The 24,193-nt window shown below is 39.5% G+C and overlaps 1 protein-coding gene across 1 annotated transcript in view; it reads right to left on the reverse strand.

Annotated features, from left to right (window-relative positions):
- Window positions 1–24,193, reverse strand: part of RASGRF2 (Ras protein specific guanine nucleotide releasing factor 2) — a gene marked incomplete at both ends in the record, with an annotated part of 125,822 nt that overhangs the window by 80,970 nt on the left and 20,659 nt on the right. The window contains one exon of the mRNA XM_084278903.1: window positions 2,327–2,433. Coding sequence (XP_084135029.1) covers window positions 2,327–2,433 — 107 coding nt within the window. The remainder of the gene's footprint in view (window positions 1–2,326; window positions 2,434–24,193) is intronic.

Below are 24,193 nucleotides of genomic sequence, written 5' to 3' on the forward strand. Positions count from 1 at the left end.
AATAAAATAGGTATTTATCCAGAGTGGGACATGGGGTGCAGTGAGATTGTGCGTGTCATGTTTTCAACAGTCTGTCTATAACTTTCTAAATAAATACAACATGGAAGATGGATGCAAACATGATGGATGCAAACATGTATTTGGCAAAAAGTCACGAAAAGCAATCCAAAATTAGATTTTTGTATATGTCATTCTAAGAAAAGAAAAAAATGGGGAAAAAAGGCAAAAAGGAAAAAACCCACTCTGAACTACTTTGTTTCAGTTAAAACATGGATTACCAGAGCTACTCATGAGGATGAGACCCTCCAGACAGCAATTAAATATTTCCATTTCACAAATTCCAACATATTCAGAGGGAAGAGGATATTCTCAGGCCAGTTTTCATTTTAAAGGTATTTAAGAGAAAGTGTTCTCAATACCTCCTAGAATTTTTACACAAAACACCTAAGATATTGCAATAAAGTATCTTCAAAGGGCTATACAAAATGTGGTTAACCAGTCCAAAGCAAAAACCTGAGAGAAGGGTTAGAAATAGGCTAGCCTCAGATGAACAGGGTCACTGAAGAACTTACCAAAGCTTGTCCTATTTGTCAAAAACACAGATGAGCTCAAGAAAAAAATGTCTAAATCATGGTGTGTGCAAAATTTAAACCCTGAAGCAGGTCCAGTTTATTTTGTTTAAATAAATTGGCTACAAAAATCTTATAGAATATCCTAAAACTATCATTTTCACTTCTTTACTATTATGTGTCTTTGGCAAAAGACTCAATGGTTAAGTAACTAACAGTGCAACTTCAAGTTTTGCTAGATATAACGTAAAGCAAATAAAAGCAGTTTCCACTGAAGTAGAACCACAAGTAGTGTACAAAACTGTATGTTTAGCAACTACATTTCAGTATGTTTTTTTTGGTCACTTGATACTTCATTCAGAAAAGCCAAGTCCAAGTCACTGGAAAACTTCCTCAAGAAATTTAGAGACTCATGCAGAGAAGCAGATTAAGAAAATCCCCAAATTATATACAGCCCTGATAATATCCCTCATACTGGTCTCCACAGTTTGGTATTAGGACTGGCAATTCAGATCGGCACAAATAAGGCAGAAAAAGTTAAAATAGCAAAAAGGATGGAGATATAAAGAGCCATCATGCTTACAACAGAGACCCAGTAGTCCTCTGAAAGCTGCAGTGATATCTTTCTGCTGGAATCAAAATTCAACCTCTCCCACCTTGACTCAAGATTAACTTCTCAGCAAGTTTAAGTTGTTGATATTTTCAGGTGTGTGTTTTTCAACTTTGGCTTAATTTTCTGTTTTCTGCCTTGAAAAATAATGTATGATACAATTATGGTCTGAGTGCCCAGATAGAAAGATGATGTCTCCTCCTCCTTCAGCAACACAGGACTGCCTGCTGATGGACATGCTCTCCATGGATGGGATAAGTTCAGAGCCTCATAGCTTCTGAAATCATGAAATAACATGGTCACTGGGAGGGCGACCATGCAAAATATGGCTCACCTAATACCGTGGTCCAGCAAGTGCTTTCCAAGAAAGGAGGAAACCTCATTCAGCTAGGCACCAATAAGAGGTCACAGATCCAAAGACTGGACTCCAAGATGACACACCACCTAGAGCTTCAGGGTCTAATTTCACAAGTTCTAAATTAAAAACTACTAGCTGGCGGTGTTCATTTTTAGTTATAAAGCAAAACCACTTCTGTTTACATGGCTCATGTCCTAAGCAGCTCAGAAACTGCCTAGTTCCTTGTGCGTTACCATGGCACTGTAGATTAGCTGAGTGTCTATGAGAGGAGGCTACAGAAAGTGCATTTCAGCAAAGACATCTGAAGGTTTTCGAAACCTTCAGCTAGATGACTTTCCTTTAGACTATGCTGCAAACCTTGACCATTCACTTTTTTTTTTTTTGAAAGAAATTTTATTTCTTGCACCTTATCATGGTCATGGATTGACCTCCTCTTTCTTGCACTTATTTCCATTGAAGAGTTTTTTATTCATTTGGCAGATCTCTTTATTTCTTCATTCATGTAACAGACCTTGCTTCTAACAGGGAACTAATCCTAAGGGTTGATTCCAGTGAAAGGATATTCTTGAACTAATCTTAAGTAGAACATAATCATTCATGAATTGTAAGATGCAGTTATACAAGCATGAATAATAAAGGCATTTTTCCTATAAATTATACATGAATCACAAGCAGTTGACATCTGATGCACTGCAACCTTTATTTCTGTTTAGAAAATTTAGATTTTCAAATTATTATCAAATTCTTTATAATAAAATGGAGCTGAGAATTAAGTCTCAGATTTCATACCTAGCTTGGTGAATAGCTTCCACCCATTCATCACCATCAACTTCATCTTCGCAACGGAGCTCCAGTGGCTTCTGCCCTTCATGGCCAAAAAGAACAGTAAAGTAATGCTGCAAATTAAAACAAGAAGAAAAAGTGTTCAGAATGTTAGAAATAGAGTATTTAGAAACAACTGACTTCTTAAACACAGCCCAAAGCATTGCTAACCTAGGAAGATGTGTTTTTAAGCTATTAGTCATGAAATGCGGATTGAAGTTGAAACTGTACCTTCAGCATATTCCCCTGTGTACCAAGGTAATAGTTTTCATGATACTTATCCTAAGTTATTGTTCTTAAGCTCCCACATACTAGACAACAGAACATAATTCCCCACTAGCTTCAACAGCTGAACATGCTGTGACTGTAGTGTGGTTTCTGTAGGTGAAGAAACGCAAGGTAAAAAACCCCAAGATTTTTCTTAGATGCCAGTGAGGGATACCAAATCTGGTACTGATGCCACGTCCTCACAAGAATGCCGAATCACAAGAAGAGTCATGTATTTTGGCGGCATTTCTTATGTAAAGGACGTTGCCCACAGTATGTTCCATGGAACACAACACTTCAGGAAAGATGTTGCCGCTTTCAGAATGTAGCAATAATAGTAATATCTGGTGGGAGGGGAAAACCCCAGTTGTCTACTTTAAAAGCCATTTCCCAAGGTTGGACATTTACAATCTTATTTTACATAACTTGCATACTGACTTACACCCAGGCAGCAAATGGAATTCTTCCCATTTATGTGAAAATAGATGAGAAAAAACCCCACCGAAACACAGGCTGGTGATTTCTATAGGTGCATATCCTGATCCCAGCCAGAATTAACCTCCACAAGCAGAAAACACAGGTGAGCTCAGTTAGCCAGGGCTGTTTCTTCACCACCTGACATCACTTCCTCATAAAAGGGGCTGGTCAGGGAGTGGTGCTCCTGGGCACCTTCAGGGTAGTCTGAATGCAGGTAAGGAATCAGGTGATGCAGTACTCTGCCTTATCCTGGGGTCATTAATGTACTCTGTGTTATCACTCAGCATGTACATAATTTGCCACAGGTAGTTATTGTTCCCCTTTCATGGTGGGTGTGTCAGTAAACTGTCCTTATCCCAACCCACTGGGACTCTGCCTGTTTCTCCTCCAGGAGTGAGTGAGCGGTGTGTGGTGCTCAACCACTGGTTGGGACTGAACCACTGCAGAGCCTGAAATGCATCCACTAGTAAGCCACTGGTTTCACAGACAGAGGGTCCAGTTGAGGGACCTGCCCATAAACAAAACCATCTAGTTATTATGTCTGATGTGATTGAGAAGTTCTTACAGCTAAACATCTCTGCATCAGATCACTCAGTTCTTTTCATTACCTAGAACTTCTTAAACCCTCTTCCACCTTCATCCCAGTTAACTGGGCTGTTGTATTCCAGTATCACCACACCTGACAGCAGTAACTTTCTGGGGTCTTCCAAACTCCAGTTTTCCAAGCTCACTCCAGTCAGCAAGTGACGTATATTATTTGCATTCCTCCATGCCATTAGCCATCGTTTACAACAGTAAGAAACGTTAAGTGATGTCAACAAATGCTTTCCTTGTAAAACTCACAGCTCAGCTGAAAAAGCCTCTCCGAGCCAAGCACCACGCTGGAGATCAAGCAAAGTATACAACACCTCAAAAATAAAAGCCATTTCCAAGGCAGGAGGAACACAAGCATAAACAGGAACAGAAGGGATGAAGGTTTACCTATGGAGAATTGGCTACAGATATTGTCAACACTGAAAATGAATCCTGTCCATACAAAATGAGATGATTTCAGCCATTTGTCGTCCCCTTCTGAGACATCTGTCTGCTGGCTGTGCACACACAACACACAAGTTGGCTGCACAGTGCACACCCCAGTGTTCAGTACACCCCAGATGCACTGGATTCACTACACTGGCACTAGCACACTCTGTGCACCTGTATTTGCATCAAGGTTTGTGCCTGGGGACCTCACATTAACAAAACCCAGCTGCCTCTGTGTATGCTTCTATGTTTGGTTTCTTCTTGGGTAGCAGTGGTACGTACAATGGCATTCCACAAAGAGAAAACTATTCATTTATACATTATATTAACTTACAAACCACTGTTATGTGTATACAAAACACTTAACACACCGAAAAGACCAGAAGCACTGCAGGATTAACAACAGACCATCTAAGTAAAAAACAAGGAGAACTAAGAAACAGTATTTGCATTTAACAGGGGGTGCAAAGAATGTGCAGGCTCAGATCTGTTAAGTTTCAGAAACAAAACAACTCCAGCACAAAATATGAGCATCAATAAATCATTAAAAGGACAATCCTATAAAACTCTGTTTTTTACAACAGTGCATATCACTTAAATCTGAATGCCACAAATAGAAAGAAACATTTAATCAGGTCCACAGGATTCTCCATAGCAGTGATAGTTAAAAACTTTTGTAACAAAGATGAAAACAACTTACAGAGCAGTAAAAAGTGCAGCAAAACTGCACACAAGTGTTCTCTGTTTATAGACTGGAATAGTCTATTTTAAAAACTGTATTTAAAGATAGACCACACTGTTCAGAGAACCATTTTATGTAACAAGTTAACTGTGTTTCATAAAGCTGCTACATATGAAATTAGAATACAGACAAAAGTGCAGACAAGCACTGGATTTAATCCCGTTGTGTAGGGATTCAAGCTGAAGGGGGATGCAAGTATTTCAGTCTTCCCTACTTTTAAAGTGAGATAACTCAGACCTCTTTTGAACGACACTTGCAAAAATCTCATACTGCAGATTTTAGACTTAGAAGAGTGCAGTCATGGTGATAGGTGTGCTCTAAACACTTAATTAAAACAAGAAAATGCACAAATTCAAACAAACTTTGCGAGCTACTACAGTGGGACTTAACCCAATAGAAACAGAAACTAAATTATAAAAGGCATTCATTTTCAGAAACTATTTTAAAAATTAACTGCAACTTCCACTCAAATATGCACATTGCACCAAAGTATCAGTATCAACCACCTCATCATTTACCCAGAAGTACTCGATTCTATGGTAAGCAAAGCACAAGCAATGTGCCTCTAAAAAGAATCTCTTAGAGGTCATTGTGATTTTTTTTTTTTAATAAATGTTGCTTATTTACAAAACTAATTTACTATGAGAAAATAAGATTGTATATGTAATGCATTATTAGATTTTCAAGTTGATGAAGTATGTGACCAGGCCTATGTATGTATATATAGACATGCATCATTTCAGCACTGCCATTCAGTCTTCTAAACAGCTGAGCTTCCACATCACTGCAGTACAGCATAGGTGAAAAACACCTTCTGCATACAAACTACTAGTTGCTTGAAGTGATGACAGTAAATATTTATGAACTATAGGACACATTTACATCAAACACCCTCACCATCATTCATCATGCATGCAGGCACTCATGTTTCAAGTTAAGCCTGTGGTTCAGGTTTTTTCAGTATTGGTTTGGGGTTTTAAAATTTTTTTTATTATTATTTAGTCTCTTTATTCTTCTCAGACTCAGAAGATAAAATGAACATTCTGTGTTATGATATTAAAAAAATCAGTAATTTCATTTTAAGGTATCCTTTCAGTATTCCTTCCACACAAGCAAAATTATAAATCTCCAAACTGAAGTCTGGGAAAAAAAGGTTATAACTTCAGGTATAAAGGTGCCACCTTGACTGACAGTCAAGGAAAGAACAGAACCAAGACGCACCAGGAATGTTGTTGTGTATCACTTCTCTGACTTTTACCTTGTGTGAATTAGAGTCTGTGGGGTGAAAAGGAAAGGCTGTGGAATGGGATGATGGGCACCTCTGCCTCATAGAAAAGACTGGAATATTAAGAGTTGCAGGGAAAGAAGTCCTGTACCAGAGTACTCTGGTTGTTATGCAGGGCTCCTCACTGACAGCAGTTGACACCACAACTTTGTCTTTAAAAAACTCTCCAGACAATGGATGGATTAAAAAGAAAACAGCAAAAGCTCTGAAGTTGCCATGCTTTCCAAGGGGGAAAACAAGCAACAATGTGGTTATAAACCAAACCACAGCCCAAACTGAGTATGCCCTCTGAAAGAGACACCTCTTTATGGCATCATGAAGTAGAGTTTCCATCGGTACTGACACCCCAAAGACTAAATTTCCTGAGAACAGGATGCTGTTCCTTGTGACTGACAAAAGCATTTGCTGTTTATGAAGTGAAAGTCACACTGACACAGACACTACATTCTCTGGTGCACAGGGATGGTCCCACAGCTCATTCTCTTCTGTCCAGCTCACATGGAAATGCAAAAAGACATGTCCTATCCCATCTCTTGTCTCCTATCCCCTCATCATTTATCACTACATTTGTTTTGTTGGTTACTCCTTTTCATTTCCTAGTAGTGGTAGTAAACTAACAAGTCTTTTCTATTTGTAAGTCAGTGGTGATGCTTGCCACAATTCCACTACTGAAACACTGAAGGACCAAGGAGAACGAGCACTCATCTTCCCACAGTGATGCTGCTACCTGTCGCAGGCAGAACAGCTGCTGTCCTAGATAATAATGCTGCTTGACAATACCTAAGACAAGCTCCTGCCTTCAGCTCCTTGTAAATTTGGTCTTCTTTGGATGTCCGGATGGAAAAAATCATACCGGAGAAATGATGCACGTGTCAGCAGTGGGTTTGTTATCTTATCCTTCCTTCAGTACAGCATAAAAACATTTAAACTGTGTTTCAAAGGACTCCAAGGTTACTACAAAATTTTGCTGTATTGTGGGCTTCCAAATGATTGTAGTGTGGCAATAGCTACTTGCTTACAAACTGCTTTTCCCTACTTTTCTTAGTAAACATAAAGCAAATTTAATTATCTTCATAATATATGATGAAAATACAATTTTTAAACCTTAACTGTGGCATGACCTCATTAGAGGCTATTTCCTGATCTTTCAATGCCTTATTGTTCAGTCTCGGTTCAATCATTCCAGCCAGGACTTCAAAAGAAAACTGCAGCTATCAATATTGATAAGAATAAACACTATAAATACAAAACAACTGTGAAACATTAATCTGTACACCAAGATTGCTATAAAAAATTCAGAGCCTTAACAGAAGTCTGTTTTCAATCCAATGCACAAGGAAGCTTAATCTGTAAATTTGCATCTTTAAAATCTGGGGGGTTTTAATTCATGTCCCGACATTTATACAGACATGTTGAAAAACCTTTGAGGCAAAAAAGGTGGGAGAGGTAATTAATTAAAGTTTAAGATGACAAGCTAAAAATAATTCCTATTCTTGACTTCTAAAGACATTTCAGAATCTGGCAGCCTGTATGCAATCTAAAATTATTGTGCAGAAGAGGACAATCACTGCAGCAACTGAAGACTCCTCAATAACCCTTGAAGGAAAAGCAGCAAACTACAGTCTAAATCAAAGCAGCCTCTACTAGTCCAAGACATGCTCATTCAGGAAGTTTTCAGACGTGTCCTACTAACAGTATTTTGCCAAGCTTCCCAAATTCAAAACATTTCATATATTCATCCAAAAGGAAGAGTGTATGGAGGTGAGGGAAATGTTTGGGGGAGAAGACAGCAATCCCTCCCCATCACTGGATCAGCAGAATGTGAGGGGGAAGGACAGTATTGTGCTTTGAGTCAAGGGAAGGCAAATGCCAAGGCTGTTTTATCAAATCTTGAGACCTGCTGTGCCACTAGCACTGGCAGGGAATTCATAGCCCTTTGTTGCTACATTAGCATGAGAATGGAACAATGACAGGAGGGTGAAAACTGTGACAATTTTTAAAAAAATGTTTTCCAGGGAGATCTACTATGCCAATAGGCATTACGGTTGTATCACTCCAATTAGTAGAAGCTATGAGGAAAACAGGATTAGTGGGCATCAGAATTAATATGATTGACTTGGGAAGAGTCATTATGGCTTTTGTAAAAGGATGTCATCTCCTCTAAACCCAGTGGAGTCCTCTGAAGGGGTCAATAAGCATTTGGATTACCATGATATGGTTTTCAGAATGTTTCTGACAGGTTTTTAGGGAAATGCTTAAGTATCTAGGACTTAAAAGAAAACAGTGCCCTAATGCAGATAAAAAGAAAATTGAAAAAAAAATCTGATCAAAAGCTAGGAAACAAAGCTGGAGTGTTGGACCATCTGTCAGTCCCCACAATGGAACAAGGCCATCAAAGGACTTCCGTGGGAAACTGCATTGAGGACTGAGAGGTATTACAAAGGATGACAAAGTTTGTTAATTATTCAAGTTTGTAATAATGAGAACCTATTATGAAAATCTGAGACTCAACACGCCTGAGTTACTGGACATTTAAATGGCAGATTAAATTTATTATGCACAAATGTAAAGTGACATATATGAGGAAAAACATTACAGGCTTCACATGTGAGAAGATGGGCTTTACCACTCAGGAGTAAGATCCTGGAAGAAGTTCCATGAAAACACCAGCCCAATGCTCAGCAGTTTCCAAAAAAAAGCAAAGCAGAGTGCTTGGGACAATTGGGAAAAAAACAGGACAAAGTAGACAAGATTGTTACACTACAAAGCATGTGGAATACTGCAAGCAGGTTTGGACCTTCCACCATTGAAAGAGTGACATAAAATGGCAAAGGTTCTGAAAAAGGTAGCAGTGGAAGTCTTGTGTGTGTCCAAATCAGACAACCATGTAAGCCAAAACTTAAGCTAATGCTCTTCAGTATAAAGACAGGAACAGGTTTGGGCATACCACATGGGTCTACAAAATCACAAGAGATGTGGGATGGATGGATTGGGATCCACTGCTCTATTTATCCTACAATTTTTAAAAAAATATATATATTAAATTAACATCATAGAAAACAGCTTCAAAACAACCAGAAGAAAGTAGGTTTTCATCCATCTGGTAGTAAATTGATGTTGCTCCTTGACAACGGAATTGGTAAGTGCACTAAGTGTCACTGAGCTGCAGGGAGACGGAGAGATCACTATACAGAAACTGTGGCCTGCAGAACACACAGAATTCATGTATTCATAATTCAAACACTCCTGAAGTTGTAAATAACTGGAAGCTTAAAATTATCTCAGAGGACAGGGAATATAAAAGTAAAATATGTACCTAAATTGATGGTTTCCCCAGCATGTCTTCGTGGACACAGCATGAGACAGGCTATCAGACTAGCTGGACTACTGGTCCACTCAAATAAAGCCTTTCTCATAGTCTTCTGGGAGCTAATTAAAACTTCACTTAATGGTATGTGAGCCTTTTAAATCCCTCAAATTGCTTCACACTTTATTATAAACACAATACACTGGCACTTTCATGAAGCGCTTGTTCTTACTAATTGTCTGGTTTTTTTCCCTTGCATATTTTGGGTTTGATTTTCATTCTTTAATTTGTGAAACTGGTAGAGAGCCACTGCAGTATTTCAGCTTCTGTGTTTCTTTGTTGTGGCACCCAGAGGCCAAAGGTTTTTTCATCTTCATCTTAATGTTACTTCATCATCCCTGGTAGACAGCAACCTAGTACTGAACAGGACTTAATAGAAAAGGCTTCTAGAGGTAAATGAGAATAGGGCTTTCATCTGCCAAGCCACTGGCTCAAGAACACATCAGAAGGCATTGTTTTGGATCTCTGTCTCTCATTAGATTCAGAGATGGGCTGTAGTATCTCTGCTGGGTTTCATATATACTCATCCCTTACATTGTATGGTGGAATACATGCCTTGATGTCTTTTAATCAATAATGGATTAATCAAGTTACAGCCTGCTGCATAAAATCTATCCTGGCATCTGACAGTGAATCACCTTCCTGAGCCATTCTGAAAGCATTGTCTGGGCCAAGAGCAACAGCATTCTGAGGTCATTATATCTAAATGGGCAATCAGCTGTTTTGGAATTAGGGAGACTATATATAAATTTACCCTGTTCTATAAACTCGTATGATATCAATAAAAAAATACAGAAGACATATCCAGGAATACACACAGGTCACTGCGGACCTTAATTCTCCTGCAACTCTGTTGACTTGCGTCAAAATTATGCCAAAATACAATGGTTGTAGCACTTGTTTTCATGGATGAGAGAATCAGGCTAACACAGCCACATCTGCTACATTTTCAATGCAGATCATTTGCATTTCAGCAGTTGTTTATCAACAGGGAAAAAAATTCTGCCACAGAAAACAAAATTTCACGAAGTAAAGCCTACAGAAACTGATACAACAGTAAGTGCAGTTAAATTACTCGCTAATAATAAACTGAGTAAGGGCACCATCCTCTCAAAATGCATTTGACACTGTCCATTGGGAATTTCCTGCCAGAAACCACAGGCTGCTTGCCTAGAAGGCTGTGCATTACCTAGCTGCAGGACATTTTCTCTCTTCTCGCAACATTAATTACTGTCTCCAGCACCTTGCACTGAGCAGAAATAAGGTCTATAATGAAGATACAGGAATGGATACCAGGACAATCAGTTTAAGTGTCTCATTTCGTTGGGCACTCTGTGTATGAGACAGGTCTCCTAAAGGCTTTTTGGCAACCAACCTGGCACTTGTGCTGCATCACCATGCTTGAGTCTGGCAGAGCAACCCACAAAGCCCTTCCTTTAAATTTTAGGGACCTGAAAGGCTGCATTCCAACACCCATATATTTACTAGAAAACATTCACAATGTTCCCAGAAGTTCTGCCTTCCTGTCTATCCTTAGCATCTCCTCACACACAGAATCACAGAACCACAGAATTACCCGGGTTGGAAAGGACCTCTGGAGATTATATAGATCAACCTGCCCTGCCAGAGCAGGATCACCTCGAGCAGGCTGCACAGGACAGAGTCCAGGCAGATTTTGAATGTCTCCAGAGATGGAGACCCCACAACCTCTCTAGGCAGCCTGGTCCAGAGCTCTGCTACCCCCTCAGGAAAGAAGATCCTCCTCAGGGTCAGGTGGAACTTCTTGTATTTAATTTTACGCCTATTGTCTCTTGTCCTGTTGCCGGGCACCACTGAAAAAATACTGACCCTGTCCTCCTGACACCCACCCCACAAGTATTAAAAAGTATTGATAAGATGTGCCTTCAGTCTTCTCTTCTCTAGGCTTAAAAGTCCCAAGTCCCTGAGCTTCTCTTCACAAGAGAGATGTTCTAGTTACCATCTCCATAACCCTTTTTGTACCCTCTCCAGTAGCTCTCTGTCCTTCTTGACCCAGGGAGGCCAGAACCACACACAATATTCCAGGTGAGGCTTCACCAGTGCGGAGTAGAGAGGAAGAGCCTCCCTTGACCTTCTGGCCACACATTCTTTGATACACCCCAGGATGCCATTGGCTTTCTTGGCCATGAGGGCACATTGCTGGCTCACAGTTGTCTTGCTGTCCATCAGGAGGACTTCCAGTTCTTTTTCCACAGAGCTGCTTTCCAGCAGATCAGCCCCTAACCTACACTGGTGAACATAAAAGGTCTTCTGGGACTGACACTGATACATGTCTACATCTAACTTCCTTAGGTGGCTGGTGCAGTAGCTGTGCCCTGAAGATCTTTTCTACAGACCAAATTCCTATGAAATGAAAAGTATTTTCTATGAAATGTAGCCAAGTCAAACCTGCTGAAACCAAGAGACATGAAGAATTTCTCTCGATACCTAAGGCATAGTGTCTACTCACCACTGCAAGCCCTCAGTCCCATTCCTAGGATTCTAACCTTCCCAAGCACAGGGAAAAGGGCAAGGCACTCAGTGCAGCAGACCTCACATCACTCAAACCTCTACATTTTAGCTGCTCTGATACCACATACTGCCTCTGATCCTTTCCCACCTTCCGTTTCTTTATAATATATTCCACATCCTTGCCAAGGTAAAATCACTGGCTTTGAAATAGTTAGTTTTAACCATAGTTTGACACATCTTGAAGGCACACACTTTCAACCTGCATGTGGAGAGTTCAAGAAATTAAGAGACCACGATCTCCTGTACTACTGCAGTGCGAACGATGGAAAAGGACCACAGAAATCCCATTAGTCTTACTAGTTACCTATTCCAGCATGGATGCTGCGACACAGGTCTTGTCTCTACTTGCACATCTCCTGCCTCTCATGAGCTGCTCTCAGAAACCTACCTCCATGTACTGACACCCTTTCTCTCCTTGTCCAAACAACAGCTGGAGCACCTGCCATCCAACCTTCTTGTCTGAAATCTGATAATGATGCAGAGCTCCTCTGCATTAATTCAGCTATAAACTATCTCAGTATTTTTTTTTGCCCCACAAAAGATACCCCTGGATTTTAATTAAAATATCAGACTCTAAAGGTCAGAAGAGACATTTATAACCTGCTAGTCTCATGACTAATGTAATACAGGCCAGAAAAACCTCACCAGAAAGCTCCTGCCTTAAACATACAGGATCAAGGTGAGCCACAGAACCTCCTTAGCCAACCCTAATATAAAAAGTAATGAAACCCCACCTGAGCCTGTGCTCAATTCTTCTCAGAATTAAATTACTCTCACTACTTAAAACTACGCCAAAATCATGCACATGAATGCTTTACAGGGCAGGTGATTTTTAAGCATTAATTTCTAGAAGGAGGATTAATTGACTAGCTGCTTCATTATATTCTGAATATACGCAAACCCGGGATTTGTAATTTTTAAAGCTCTTTACTGGCAGCAACTAATCTTCTAACTCCTCTACAAGGTAAGAATTATGGTGCCCATTTTAGACATGAGGGTATGTGCAAAGACGCCCAAATATAGATCTGTAAATGAGTTCAAATCAAGACTGCTATAAACAGAGCTTCTCTCCCTGAAGTGAGCCAACATACGATAGAGAAGCAAAAATAAGAAGTCAGCACATCCTAGACCTTGTTACATCTCTGTTATATATAATCATTTCTATCTATAAACAGTTTCAGAAAAAACACACACTCAAAATTTCAAGCAACTTATATTCTGAAACGAGGGACAAGGCTGGTATAGTCCACCTCCCAGGACCAGAGATTGCCAGGGCTCTGATGGAAAATAAAATACCATTGCAAGGAGTCACGTACAGTGTTTTTCAAAACTGCCAATCAAAAAGGAATGAATTTATGACATTGAAAAATGTCTTTTTGGTGCCACCACTCTCACTCTCAGCAATACTCTGTGGTTAGCTATCCCTAGGGGTTGCAGCCAGAACATAACCTAGTAAAAACCTTTGGAAGTGACAGAATCTAGTTTTAAGCAAGAGAAGGGTATTTCAAAACCAGAAGGATGTTCTTTTTCCTAGACCTCCACCTTCTATATACTCATACCCCAGCAAAAAGATTGCTGTCTGGTCTATGCACCTGAACCAAATTCAGTCATCCAAGGAGGCACTGAACATAACTCCACAGAACTGAAAACAGAGCTTCTGTAACCATAACTCACATAGAAACAAGTTCTTAATCACACACTGCATTTCCCAACCTCATTCCTAAAGACTGTAAGTAGAAAAGTAGTGTTTGCCCATTTGGAGCGAACTATAACTAACGGATGTTCAAGACCACGTTGCATTGGCTTGGACTGCTCTGTCTCAAAATCACCTGAATGTGTGGGGTACACTCAGACACACAGAGCAAGAAAATGTTTACCTTCTCTCAGGATGCCAAAAATCCCATGGTCAAGTCCTGTCATAGCTAATTCACTAAGAAACACTTGGATCAAATTTTGGTGACATTTCCATACACATTTTTGTAACTCCTATCCTTTAAGTTCTTCCAGTTTTCATCAATGACAAAAAATCCCCTAAAAATCCAGCAACACTCACCTTGACCAACCAACAATTAAGATGATTCAGGCATAGGACAACCCTTCCCTATCGCTGAGTAGCATTATTTCAAATTCTGATTATCCATTGTCAACCCCTTGTATTGTACAAGGTTTCACTGAAACTTCCTTAACTGATGAAGCTGTTTAGACATGCTGTACCAGTAAACCAAAAATAATCCAATCAACTAACCCACCTTGCATATATAAACGAAAAACTCACATTGACAAGAGTGTCACATCCACTAACATTTTATATGAAGGGTGAGAACTGAATTGTACTATAGAAGTGGTAAGCTGAAAATTACTTTTCAAAATTTGGCTGGAGATTGCTGGAATGTGTTCAGGGCTTGTGTAAAATAAAATTAGTTTCAGGCTATAAATCCAACAGCATTAGAAATGGAATTCACAGTTTATAATATTTACTATCAAAGATCTACTTAAGTGGACATTAAGTTGTCAGTAATTTACCCAACTACAACCATAGAACGTGTTTTCTTTTCCATTTTTTCTGAAATTCATTTCCAAATCATGTCAGCTGTGATATGTTCAATAGGTTGTCTGTTACTGTTTTGGGTATGTGTGGCATGGTTTGGTAGTGGGAGGGCTGCAGGGGTGGCTTCTGCAAGAAGCTGCTAGAAGCTTCTCCTAGGCCCGACAAAGACAGTAGCACCCAGCTCAAGGGCATACCTGCCACTGACCAAGGCCGAGCCCATCAACGACTGTCATAGCACCTTGTGATAACATATTTAAGAAGGAATTTTCCCAACTGATACCTAGCTGTTCTACAACTTTGAAGCTATGTTTTCCTCTAATAAGTAAATTCACACACAAACCCAATTAATGCACGTTCATTAATGCAGGGGTGATATTACCTGCATTTCAAATTGTATGCACCCTGGCAAAACACCTTCAAGAGGCAATTATCTGTCCCACTGCCCCTTTCCTGCTGGTTTTTGTCATTTCATTACCAATGCCAGCTCCTCAGGGCAACAGGGCTTGTATAACTCATTCTAATAAATGCTACCTTTATACAGCTGTGTAACACAATAGCAGGCATCTCCTCCCTTCAAAGATGACATGAACAAAGCTGTGCCAACCAAAATGATATTTTTGTGTGCTAATGTTTAGCTTGCACAGAAATAAAATAAAATATACCAAAAGGAGTTACAGAAATACTTTCAAAACTCTATTTACTGATATACACTTTCATCAACTCTTTTTTTCTCCTGGAGTTATGACAGTTCTTGGTGTCAAGCAAACAGGTGTGATGCTTTATTTGCACAGTGTGTTTACCAAGGGATTTATGACAGAAAAGTTGAAGATTCTTTTTATTTGTGCTAGGCATGAATTTCTTCTCCATCTGATGAGAATATTCTGGCACTGTGTGGGTCAACACTGACCTTTGGAAGCACCTTGCTGATAATTGAGAGATTTCCAGATGTTCTGAGCAGTGTCACCACTAGCTCCTCTGAGATCACGCTCTATTCTGATACTCAGGTTCAGGTGCCTCCAGCACACCTTCACTCTCTAAGTAATGCAGTTTGTAAAGGTATTTTGCATTGCATGCATTTAAATTAATATAATTTTCCCTTACACACCTTCTGAAATACCTCCTGCAGGAAGTCAGCAGGCTCACAACAGAGCTGCCTACAACTCTGTCTCAGTCAGAGGTGCTGCCCAGCTCCGTGACCACGGCCATGCCACGCTTGCTGTCAGGCTGTCCTGCACACACTCTGGGCTGCCATAAACACTGACAGTGTTATCCACAGAACATATGATTTGAGAATTTAAAAGCACACACAGAAATGCTGGTCAAACAACATTTCCCTGCAAGGAGCAGGTGGCAGTGAGAACTGAGAGCAATTCTAAGCTGGCATCATCATTTTGGAGAAGACAGACACAAAATGGCTGAGGAAGAGGGGGCAGGAAAACAGGCATCACTTTTGCTCTCCCAGAAACAGTAAATTCTGTGCATAACAATGATATTTTCTGTTCATTTTCCACAGAGATAATATTTTGTGTTCCTCCTCCTTACGCAACCTCAAATTTTGCTCCCTACATCGAGCTGCATCCCCAGTAGCAATAGATTTCTCAAACTAACCTGAATAAACAAACAGATTCTGAGTTCCTGAGGGAGATGGTCTTTGAACAGGAAAACCTTCCCGTGACGGTAGTCGTGTTGCTATTCCACAATAAATCCTATGAAGCTTTGGCTGGAGAAGTGCAAAACAGCATCCCGATTTTTCCTCTGCAGCAGGCTAAAGGCCAAATGTTATTGATTTCTTGCCAGTTTGACAGAAATGCTCAGTTCATTAGGTCTTGAACTTGCCATACAACGAAATAAACTTTTTAAGTAAAGGTCTACTTTATACTATGCTTGTTTCACAAGGCTTTTCATAACAAATTGGCCGAAAAATCCGGGATGGCAAATAAAACAGAGCATCAAAATCAGCTTCAGCTTGAATACAAACAGAATCATTTCAAAGGATGTTATTGCACTTTTAGTGCCACCAATATCAAGTGTTAAAAGTTATGTTCTCTGCTACTCTACTGGGGTTTTTCAAAATTATATTCATGATCCACATTTTTTATGTAATGTAATAGTAAAGACTGAATGATCCAAGAAGTATTCACATGGTGAATGCCAAAACTCAACTTGCTTTACATTTTTTTCCATTTTCACATAAATGCCTCATTTTTAACAGAAATCCTTTTTCCTCTCAAAACCCCCCTGTGTTTTTCTTTTAACAAAAATCAATCTCTTTTAAAAAAAAAAAAACCACAAAAAACCCACCACCACATCTTTAAGCCATCAGTTTCAAACAAAACTGCTGAAAAGCAGTTTATCACCAATAGCTGCATCTAAATACAAACAGTTTTTGTTGTTTCTTGGTTTTAACTCACTGGAATGTATTGTGGGAGGAGTATGCCAAAAATTCAATTTCTCTTCTCACGATTCTTTCATGTTTGGTGCTTTGTAGCCCATGTGAGTATTATCCCTTTCAAAGCCACAGAAACACACAGAACACTGTGTAAGGACTGAAAAGCTATCCAGTTTTGCCACTGATAATAAGAAAGGAGGTATTCCCTGTACTAAAGAAGCTGTAAAAGAACATAATTTTCTGAACTAACAGGCAAACAAGGCTTAATGTCAAAATGCAGTAGGAAATCAGTTACAGCTTTCAGGTCAGTTAAAACCTCACCCCCTTTCTTACTGAAAACTTACAGTTTATCTGCAGCAATGGACAAAATACTCCCGAAGTCATCTTTTCTTGAAGAATATTACTAGTAAGAGGAAAAATATAGTTTACATTGTTGACTTTGAGTCACAACCAGAGTTGGGCAAGTGAGAGGTGGAAGGCAGTAACAGGGCAAAAAAATCTCCCTACCCTACAGGAAATTCTAATGTTCTATCAAGAATTACTTAGAAATATAAAACCAAAACAAAAGCCTTTAGCACTTTATGCTGTATCAACCAGTTGTCACGAGCCAACCAAAACTCGCTTCTCTTGAAGCCTCTTCCACATCAACCTGTACATGCCTAAACTGCAGCACAGCTCCTGGCCCATACAGGTTTACTTCTTGTGCAACTTACATTTCCACAACAGGTCTGTGGTGATGTATCTTGTAGGACATGAGTCTCAGCTGCAGTTAAAGCAGTGATGACTCAAGATACAAAAGAAAAGGTGAGACACAGCATTCCTGGCTTCATTGAGACCAGCACTATAGACCAATGAAGTTTAACACAACTTAGTTCAAAGCCAAACATTTCACCAAGGGTCACCTGATAATTTGATTAGCTCAACTAAAACAGCCAAAAACCTATGTATTTAAACATATGGGGAAAAAACTCCAGTAAATTAAATAAGAGTTTCTTGGGTATTCTGAAACAAATTTTTCCATGCAAAATAATTCTAACAAAAAAGTTGAAGAACAACATACAAAGAAACCCTCCCTAGATTCCCATCCTGCCTGCTTTCACTCTTACACTTGTATTTCTGACACCTCCTCTCTAACTTTTGTAATTTAGAAAATTAAGAACCTTCTTTGTTCTATTAGTTACACAAAAATGGGATACTACTTCTACTGCAGAAGTTATAGCAATTACCAAGATTGCCATCTTACCGCCTGACATAAGTGTCAGAAAGATAACCTCACTCAGGTTTCTTAAAGAGAAGAAAGAAACCCACAAAACAATCCCTGTCAAGCCCTTAAAATTATATTAAAAAAAAGTAGCTACAATGCTTTTGAAAACTAAAGCTAGAAGTTTCAAAGTTCCTCTTTTTAACACAAATGGGGAAACATTTGTTTTTATATCAATGCTTACAGTGCTGTATGTACTGATGTAGCATTGTATGTACTGATTGTAGCATTAAAGGTGCATTATAGTTCTGCATTCCCATGTTAAATATACTATGGCATAAAAAACACATCACTTTACTTGCCTGCTGTAGAAACATGCATGATGTAGCCAGCCATGGAAGGGAAAAACATGAGAAGAGGGAGAATACTGTTCAACAAACTTCAAGCTTTGAGGTGACATTCCCATCACTGTAGTTTCACATATGTATTTTTCAATACAGAAGAATTTCCATCAAGAATTTTACGAGAAAGTTCTGTGGGATCCAACCACAGAAAACTGACCTGGAACAACACTACCCGGCGCAAAGGTGCTGCTCTCATTTGGGGAGTTACTTTTGTACGCTTGTTCGAGGGAACGCAACCTTTAATTACACTTTAATTCCTCATTGCTTAAATACAGAGCTGGCAATGCTCATTGTGATACAGAACAAGCAGGCTCACTTACTGCACAGAGCTGACAGCGTGCTGCAGCCCGCAACCCTCAGGTGCCGCAGGAGGGATGCACAGGGGGGTCCGACCGCAGGCCTAGTGACCCAAGTCTGGGAACCAGATGCTGTTAGCAAACAGATCCAGTGTAAACTGTGACATGTGAACACTTGTTTCACATCTTCCACCACGAACGTAGTAAAAACTTAATCAATAAGCACACAACCTAGTTTATATTCAGACAAGACCTATGGGATCATTTTTATTCTGCTCCAACTCCATTTCTGTACAACGAAACATTCTTGTCTCTGTGAAAACAAGCTACAGTTCTCTCTCAGAAACTGCTGAGTGAAACAGTGGTATGTAACAGTGGTATAAAATAATTTCTATATGAACAGAATACACTCTGGGGGCATGGCAGATAGTAGTCACACATTATAGTTACAGATTTTGCCATTCTGGCTGAAATTAGCCAGATATCTGTAACGCTCTCTGTGACTACTAGTCACAGTTAATCACTTGTCAGGTCTTAAATGATTCAGAGAAAGAGAGAAGTACAAACTGTTCCTGAAAACAGGCAATACAATTCCCAAAACACAACTCTTGGTGGCTGCCATTAGCATCTTCTGTCACTGGCTACTCTGTGATTGAGATTTTTTTTTGAGGTTTATTTTCCTTTTAATAATTTTAAAAGGCATGTGTTATTGCAAAACAAAGTATGTAAGTGCTTCACTTGCACCACCAGTACTGCAAGATGATTCTTTTCTTAAAAGGTATGTACATGCTTTTTTCTTGCAGCACAGCTAACCATGTTTACTTCTCGATCACTAAAAAGGCAATTTTTTTTTTATTGCTACAACAGCTTGAATTGTTCAACAATCCTTAACATTAAAATCAGTGTCACAGCTCTCTTAATTTTAGAGGTTTGCTTTTTAGGTATTTCAAGTTACCACTGAGACCTATCTCTTGTAAATATTTATACCAGATCATTTTTTAAACTTTCACAACATAGCTACCAATCTATACCTATCTATTAGCTCCAGCTAAATCACTGGCATTTAGATTTGAAATGCTGAAGAGCAATTTATTCTTGTTCTTCCGAAGTACACAGCAAAGTAATCGTAATGTCGTTAAGCTAAAGCAGCTGTGAAGCAGAGTTCTAACAAAACAAGCTGAAGGCGAGTCTGCAATATAACAAGGTGACAGATGTTCCAGTATAATTTGGGGCTTGCATACAAGAAAACATCACATCTGACTAAGAAGGTCAGTAATCCAAATACAGCTATTTACATAGCTAGATGGAGAGTTCAGATGAAGACATTCAAAATGCCTCTGCAAAACATTTGATCATACACAACTATTGACTCTACTACAATAATTAAGAATAGCGGGTGTTTGACTCCTAAAAAATCTGTCTTCTTATTTAGCTGGTTAAATTACTACTGCTGGCCTGAAGTCTTACCATCCCTGAAGTAAATGGCAAACCTTTGACTAAATGTAGATGAACTTGGAGGCGTCAGATATGACCCTGATTTTATTTACACTGGATGGAACTCCAGTTAACATCACTCATTATTTCTTCTTAGCCTTCTCACTTCTGAACAAGTTTATAGACACCGAAAATCCAATGCATAGCTGAAGGTCACAGCACACAAATAACTGTTCTCTTTGCTCAACCTCTTCAATATACCACCTCCACTACCTGCTGCACACATCCCAAAGGTTTTACAGTGACTTGCATAAAGATTTGAGGAGCGGGTAATCACATGCTCAATGGCAAAATCAGAGAAGGAACTGCCAAAACTTCACCTTCATTATTCATTCAGTGTGCAGAAGATAAAACACGTTTTTTGAAGGGTCTAAAGATTTTATTTATTAACTCTGTAAAAAAGAAACCACAAAACATGAAACAAGTGCAAACACAAGCCAATAGAGAAGTTTTATAATTATGAAGAAATATATATGCACTTAAAGAAAAGAAATTTTGCATCTTATACCTGCTATAATCATATTTCTCCATCCTCAAATATTAGAGAAAATAAATACTATATGCTATGTATTAGGCTAACACATACACCAAGATTTTTCTAGACACAAGAACATTAGAATTTATATATATATACACATAATAGGAAGGGGAACTTCTTAGGAGTCAACTAAATGCCAGTCAATTTAGTACTTAAACGGCCATAACTGGCACAAACACTCATCTAGGTCCGTAACCCATCCTCCAGCACTGAATAATATCTGATACATAAGCCAGGCTACCTCAAGAGGACAAGATTCAGACATTTCACAGCCAACTGGGGACCCACAACTAGGTTCACCATGACACCTAGTCATAAAGTGATCCAACAGTGGTCACCTCACCAGCTTCTGAAACTTCCTCTCCTGTCTCCTCCTCTCTCTTAGGAGCCATATTACCAGGCACCTCTGGACACAAAGCACCTTGGTGGTGACAGAACACAGCCTTTGCAGAACTACTTAGGAGAAACCTGTGCAGCAAGAAGTTCCTAGCATCTTGCTCAGCCACTCCCAGCCCATTACAAACCCACGCAAGTCAGATTGCTAAAGCATGGGAGGGATACTGATTGCACTAGCTAAACAGGTACTGGGCATAATTAAGACAGTTTAAAACACTTCTGCACCCCTCCATGCTGCTGCTGAAAGGAACTGACATTCCACCGTGGTCTGCTGAACACCAGAGCTTGGAAAAACTAACTGCTTATGGGAAACAGGCACTGGTTAAAACACTGGAGTGGCAAAACCACCTCCACTGACACTGTCCTCACCACAAAGGTATTGTGAAAAACAGCTCATTTCACATTAGCAGAGCATATTTTTTTTAGAACAGCTAATTTAAACAACATCAGCAAATGGTATCTGTTCCTGAGGAGGCTACTTCACCGTCTTACACTTTCAGCTAGCACTGGTCCAAATTTCCCAGCTTTCTCACTGCTCCCCTCAAAAAAAAAGCACTTTGCTGCTCATGCATTTACATACACATGAACGATGACCTGAGGTTTTGGGCTCGTGAGAGTAAAACTACGTTATATCATTTGCTGGACTAGTAATGATTACTGTTAAGACTTAGCACTGAAGCTAATAACTATTTCTGACACAGGTTCACCACCACTTCATTGTTTGCTGACACAGGACTGTTGTTCGGAACCGCAATGACACTCCAAAAAATTTTCCAGTCAATTATGTGAATCAGATACATTGCACGAAATATGTCAGTTTTTACAAACAATTCCTTTCCCATACCATGACATAATGTACAAAACAGGTTCATAACAGAAGGTGGCATTAATTTTTAAAGTAAATACATTTTTCTGCGTGTGCACAAGATGCATTTAACCTTTCTTTTATTTAAAAACACACAGAAAACTACATGCTAGCAGCTTTTCCATTTCACAGTGAGATTTTCATTTTGTGGTTCAAGAAATTTTCACAGTGGACTTCTGCCAAATTTTGTTATATACTTTAAAAAATAGAAAATACTCGGAATAGCCACCTCTAACAAAAGTAAATAAGCATGTATCAACACTGAATGAATGTCTAGGCACTTAGTCACACAAAATGTAGTAGTGTTGTGGCTAGACTGCTACCTAAACTAGAATTCTTTTAAGACTGATCTGATATACTGAACTTCACTCATGTAACTGAAATACAGATGTATCCTAAGTTAGCTATAAGACAAAATCTATAAGACAAATAATAACTACATTTTAATTACAAAACAACATATTAACATCTAAGCTGCCTTTCCTCTACCAAAAAAAAAAGATAAACCAAACACAGCATCTTAGGTCCAAAACAAGTCAAGTTTTCTGGTCAGAGTAAATTATTCATGGTAGCATAGAAGGAGACTGTCTCTGAGTATCTGTGGGAAAGCTTTACAGTGTCAAGAAATCAAGTGTTAAAGTATATATTGAAAGAAAAATCTGTACTTTAGATGCATGATAATAATCCCTGAGCTGACTATGCAGTAATCATGCCTTGGGGCTGTAACAGAAAACCTCAGGTCTGTAGCTTGGTACTGACCAGAAAGATGTTCTGGAAACAGCATGGGAGCAAAACAGAAAATGGTCCTAAGCTATAAATTATATAAATGCCCAAATTACATTTTCAGTGGTAGGTACATCCTGGCTGAGTGCTGTGGTTGACCTGCTGGAGAGATGCCATCCAGAGGGACCCTGACATGAGGCCCAGAGGAGGCAACAGAGATGATTAGAGTGATGGATCACCTCTCCAATGAAGATAGGCTGAGTTGAGGTTGTTCAGTCTGGAGAAGTGAAAGGCCAGGGAAGACCTTTCAATACATAAATGGAGCTTATAAGAAAGATGGAGAAAGACTTTTTAGCAACATGCAGTGACAGGGCAAGGAACAAACACACTGGAATTTGTAGAATGGTTCCTGTGTATAATTATGGTTATACACATTGAGATTTTTCAGCCTGGAAGAAGATGGAGGGGGAAAAGATGAAAGCACCTATTGTGAAATATCCATCCAGCTGAGACAGTGGAAAGGTTCTCCACATCACCTTTCAGGCTGAGAATGGTGCCTACTGGAGTAGAGCACTTGTTATGGAAGCAGGGAAGAACATGTTGGAATTGTACAAGACTTGTTATGGGATGCCAAGCTGTTTAAGAAGCATCTGGACAATGCACTCAGTCTCATACTCTGACTTGTCTGGCCCTGTGTGGAGCCAGGAGTTGGACTTGATGGTCCCTATGGGTCCCTTTCAACTCAATATATTCTATGACTGCAGGAGGAACCAAAGTCAGGGAAAGGGATGAGTGGGCATGGGAAAATAAGTAAGTTGATGAAAGGGGCCACTCTGGCCTGTACATCTACCTGTCCTTGTTCTGTGCTTGATCACAGTGTCTCCTGTTTTCTCACAGAATCACAAGGTTGGAAAAGACCTTTAAGATCATTGAGTCCAACTGTTCCTGTCCTGTGCTAAACCATATCCCCAAGTACCTCAACTACCCTTTTTTTAAACATATCCAGGGAAGGTGACTCAACCCCCTCCCTGGGCAGCCTGTCCTAGGCTCTGATAACTCTTTCAGTGAAAGTGTTCTCCTTAAACTTCATTTCTGTTTTCCTGGATGAGGTGACTCTCTATCTGTGTGCGTGTGTGTGTATGGAGCTCTGAGAGCCATAAACTAGATGACAGATCACAGGTAGGCAGAGGTGCCAGCAACTCAATTGAATGGGACTGCTAATGTGTATCAAGCCATACCAGCTAGAAAGCAGAAGTCACCTGGCAGCCA

Source organism: Gallinula chloropus (assembly GCF_964237585.1).
Source record: "Gallinula chloropus genome assembly, chromosome: Z".
Lineage (NCBI taxonomy): Eukaryota > Metazoa > Chordata > Aves > Gruiformes > Rallidae > Gallinula > Gallinula chloropus.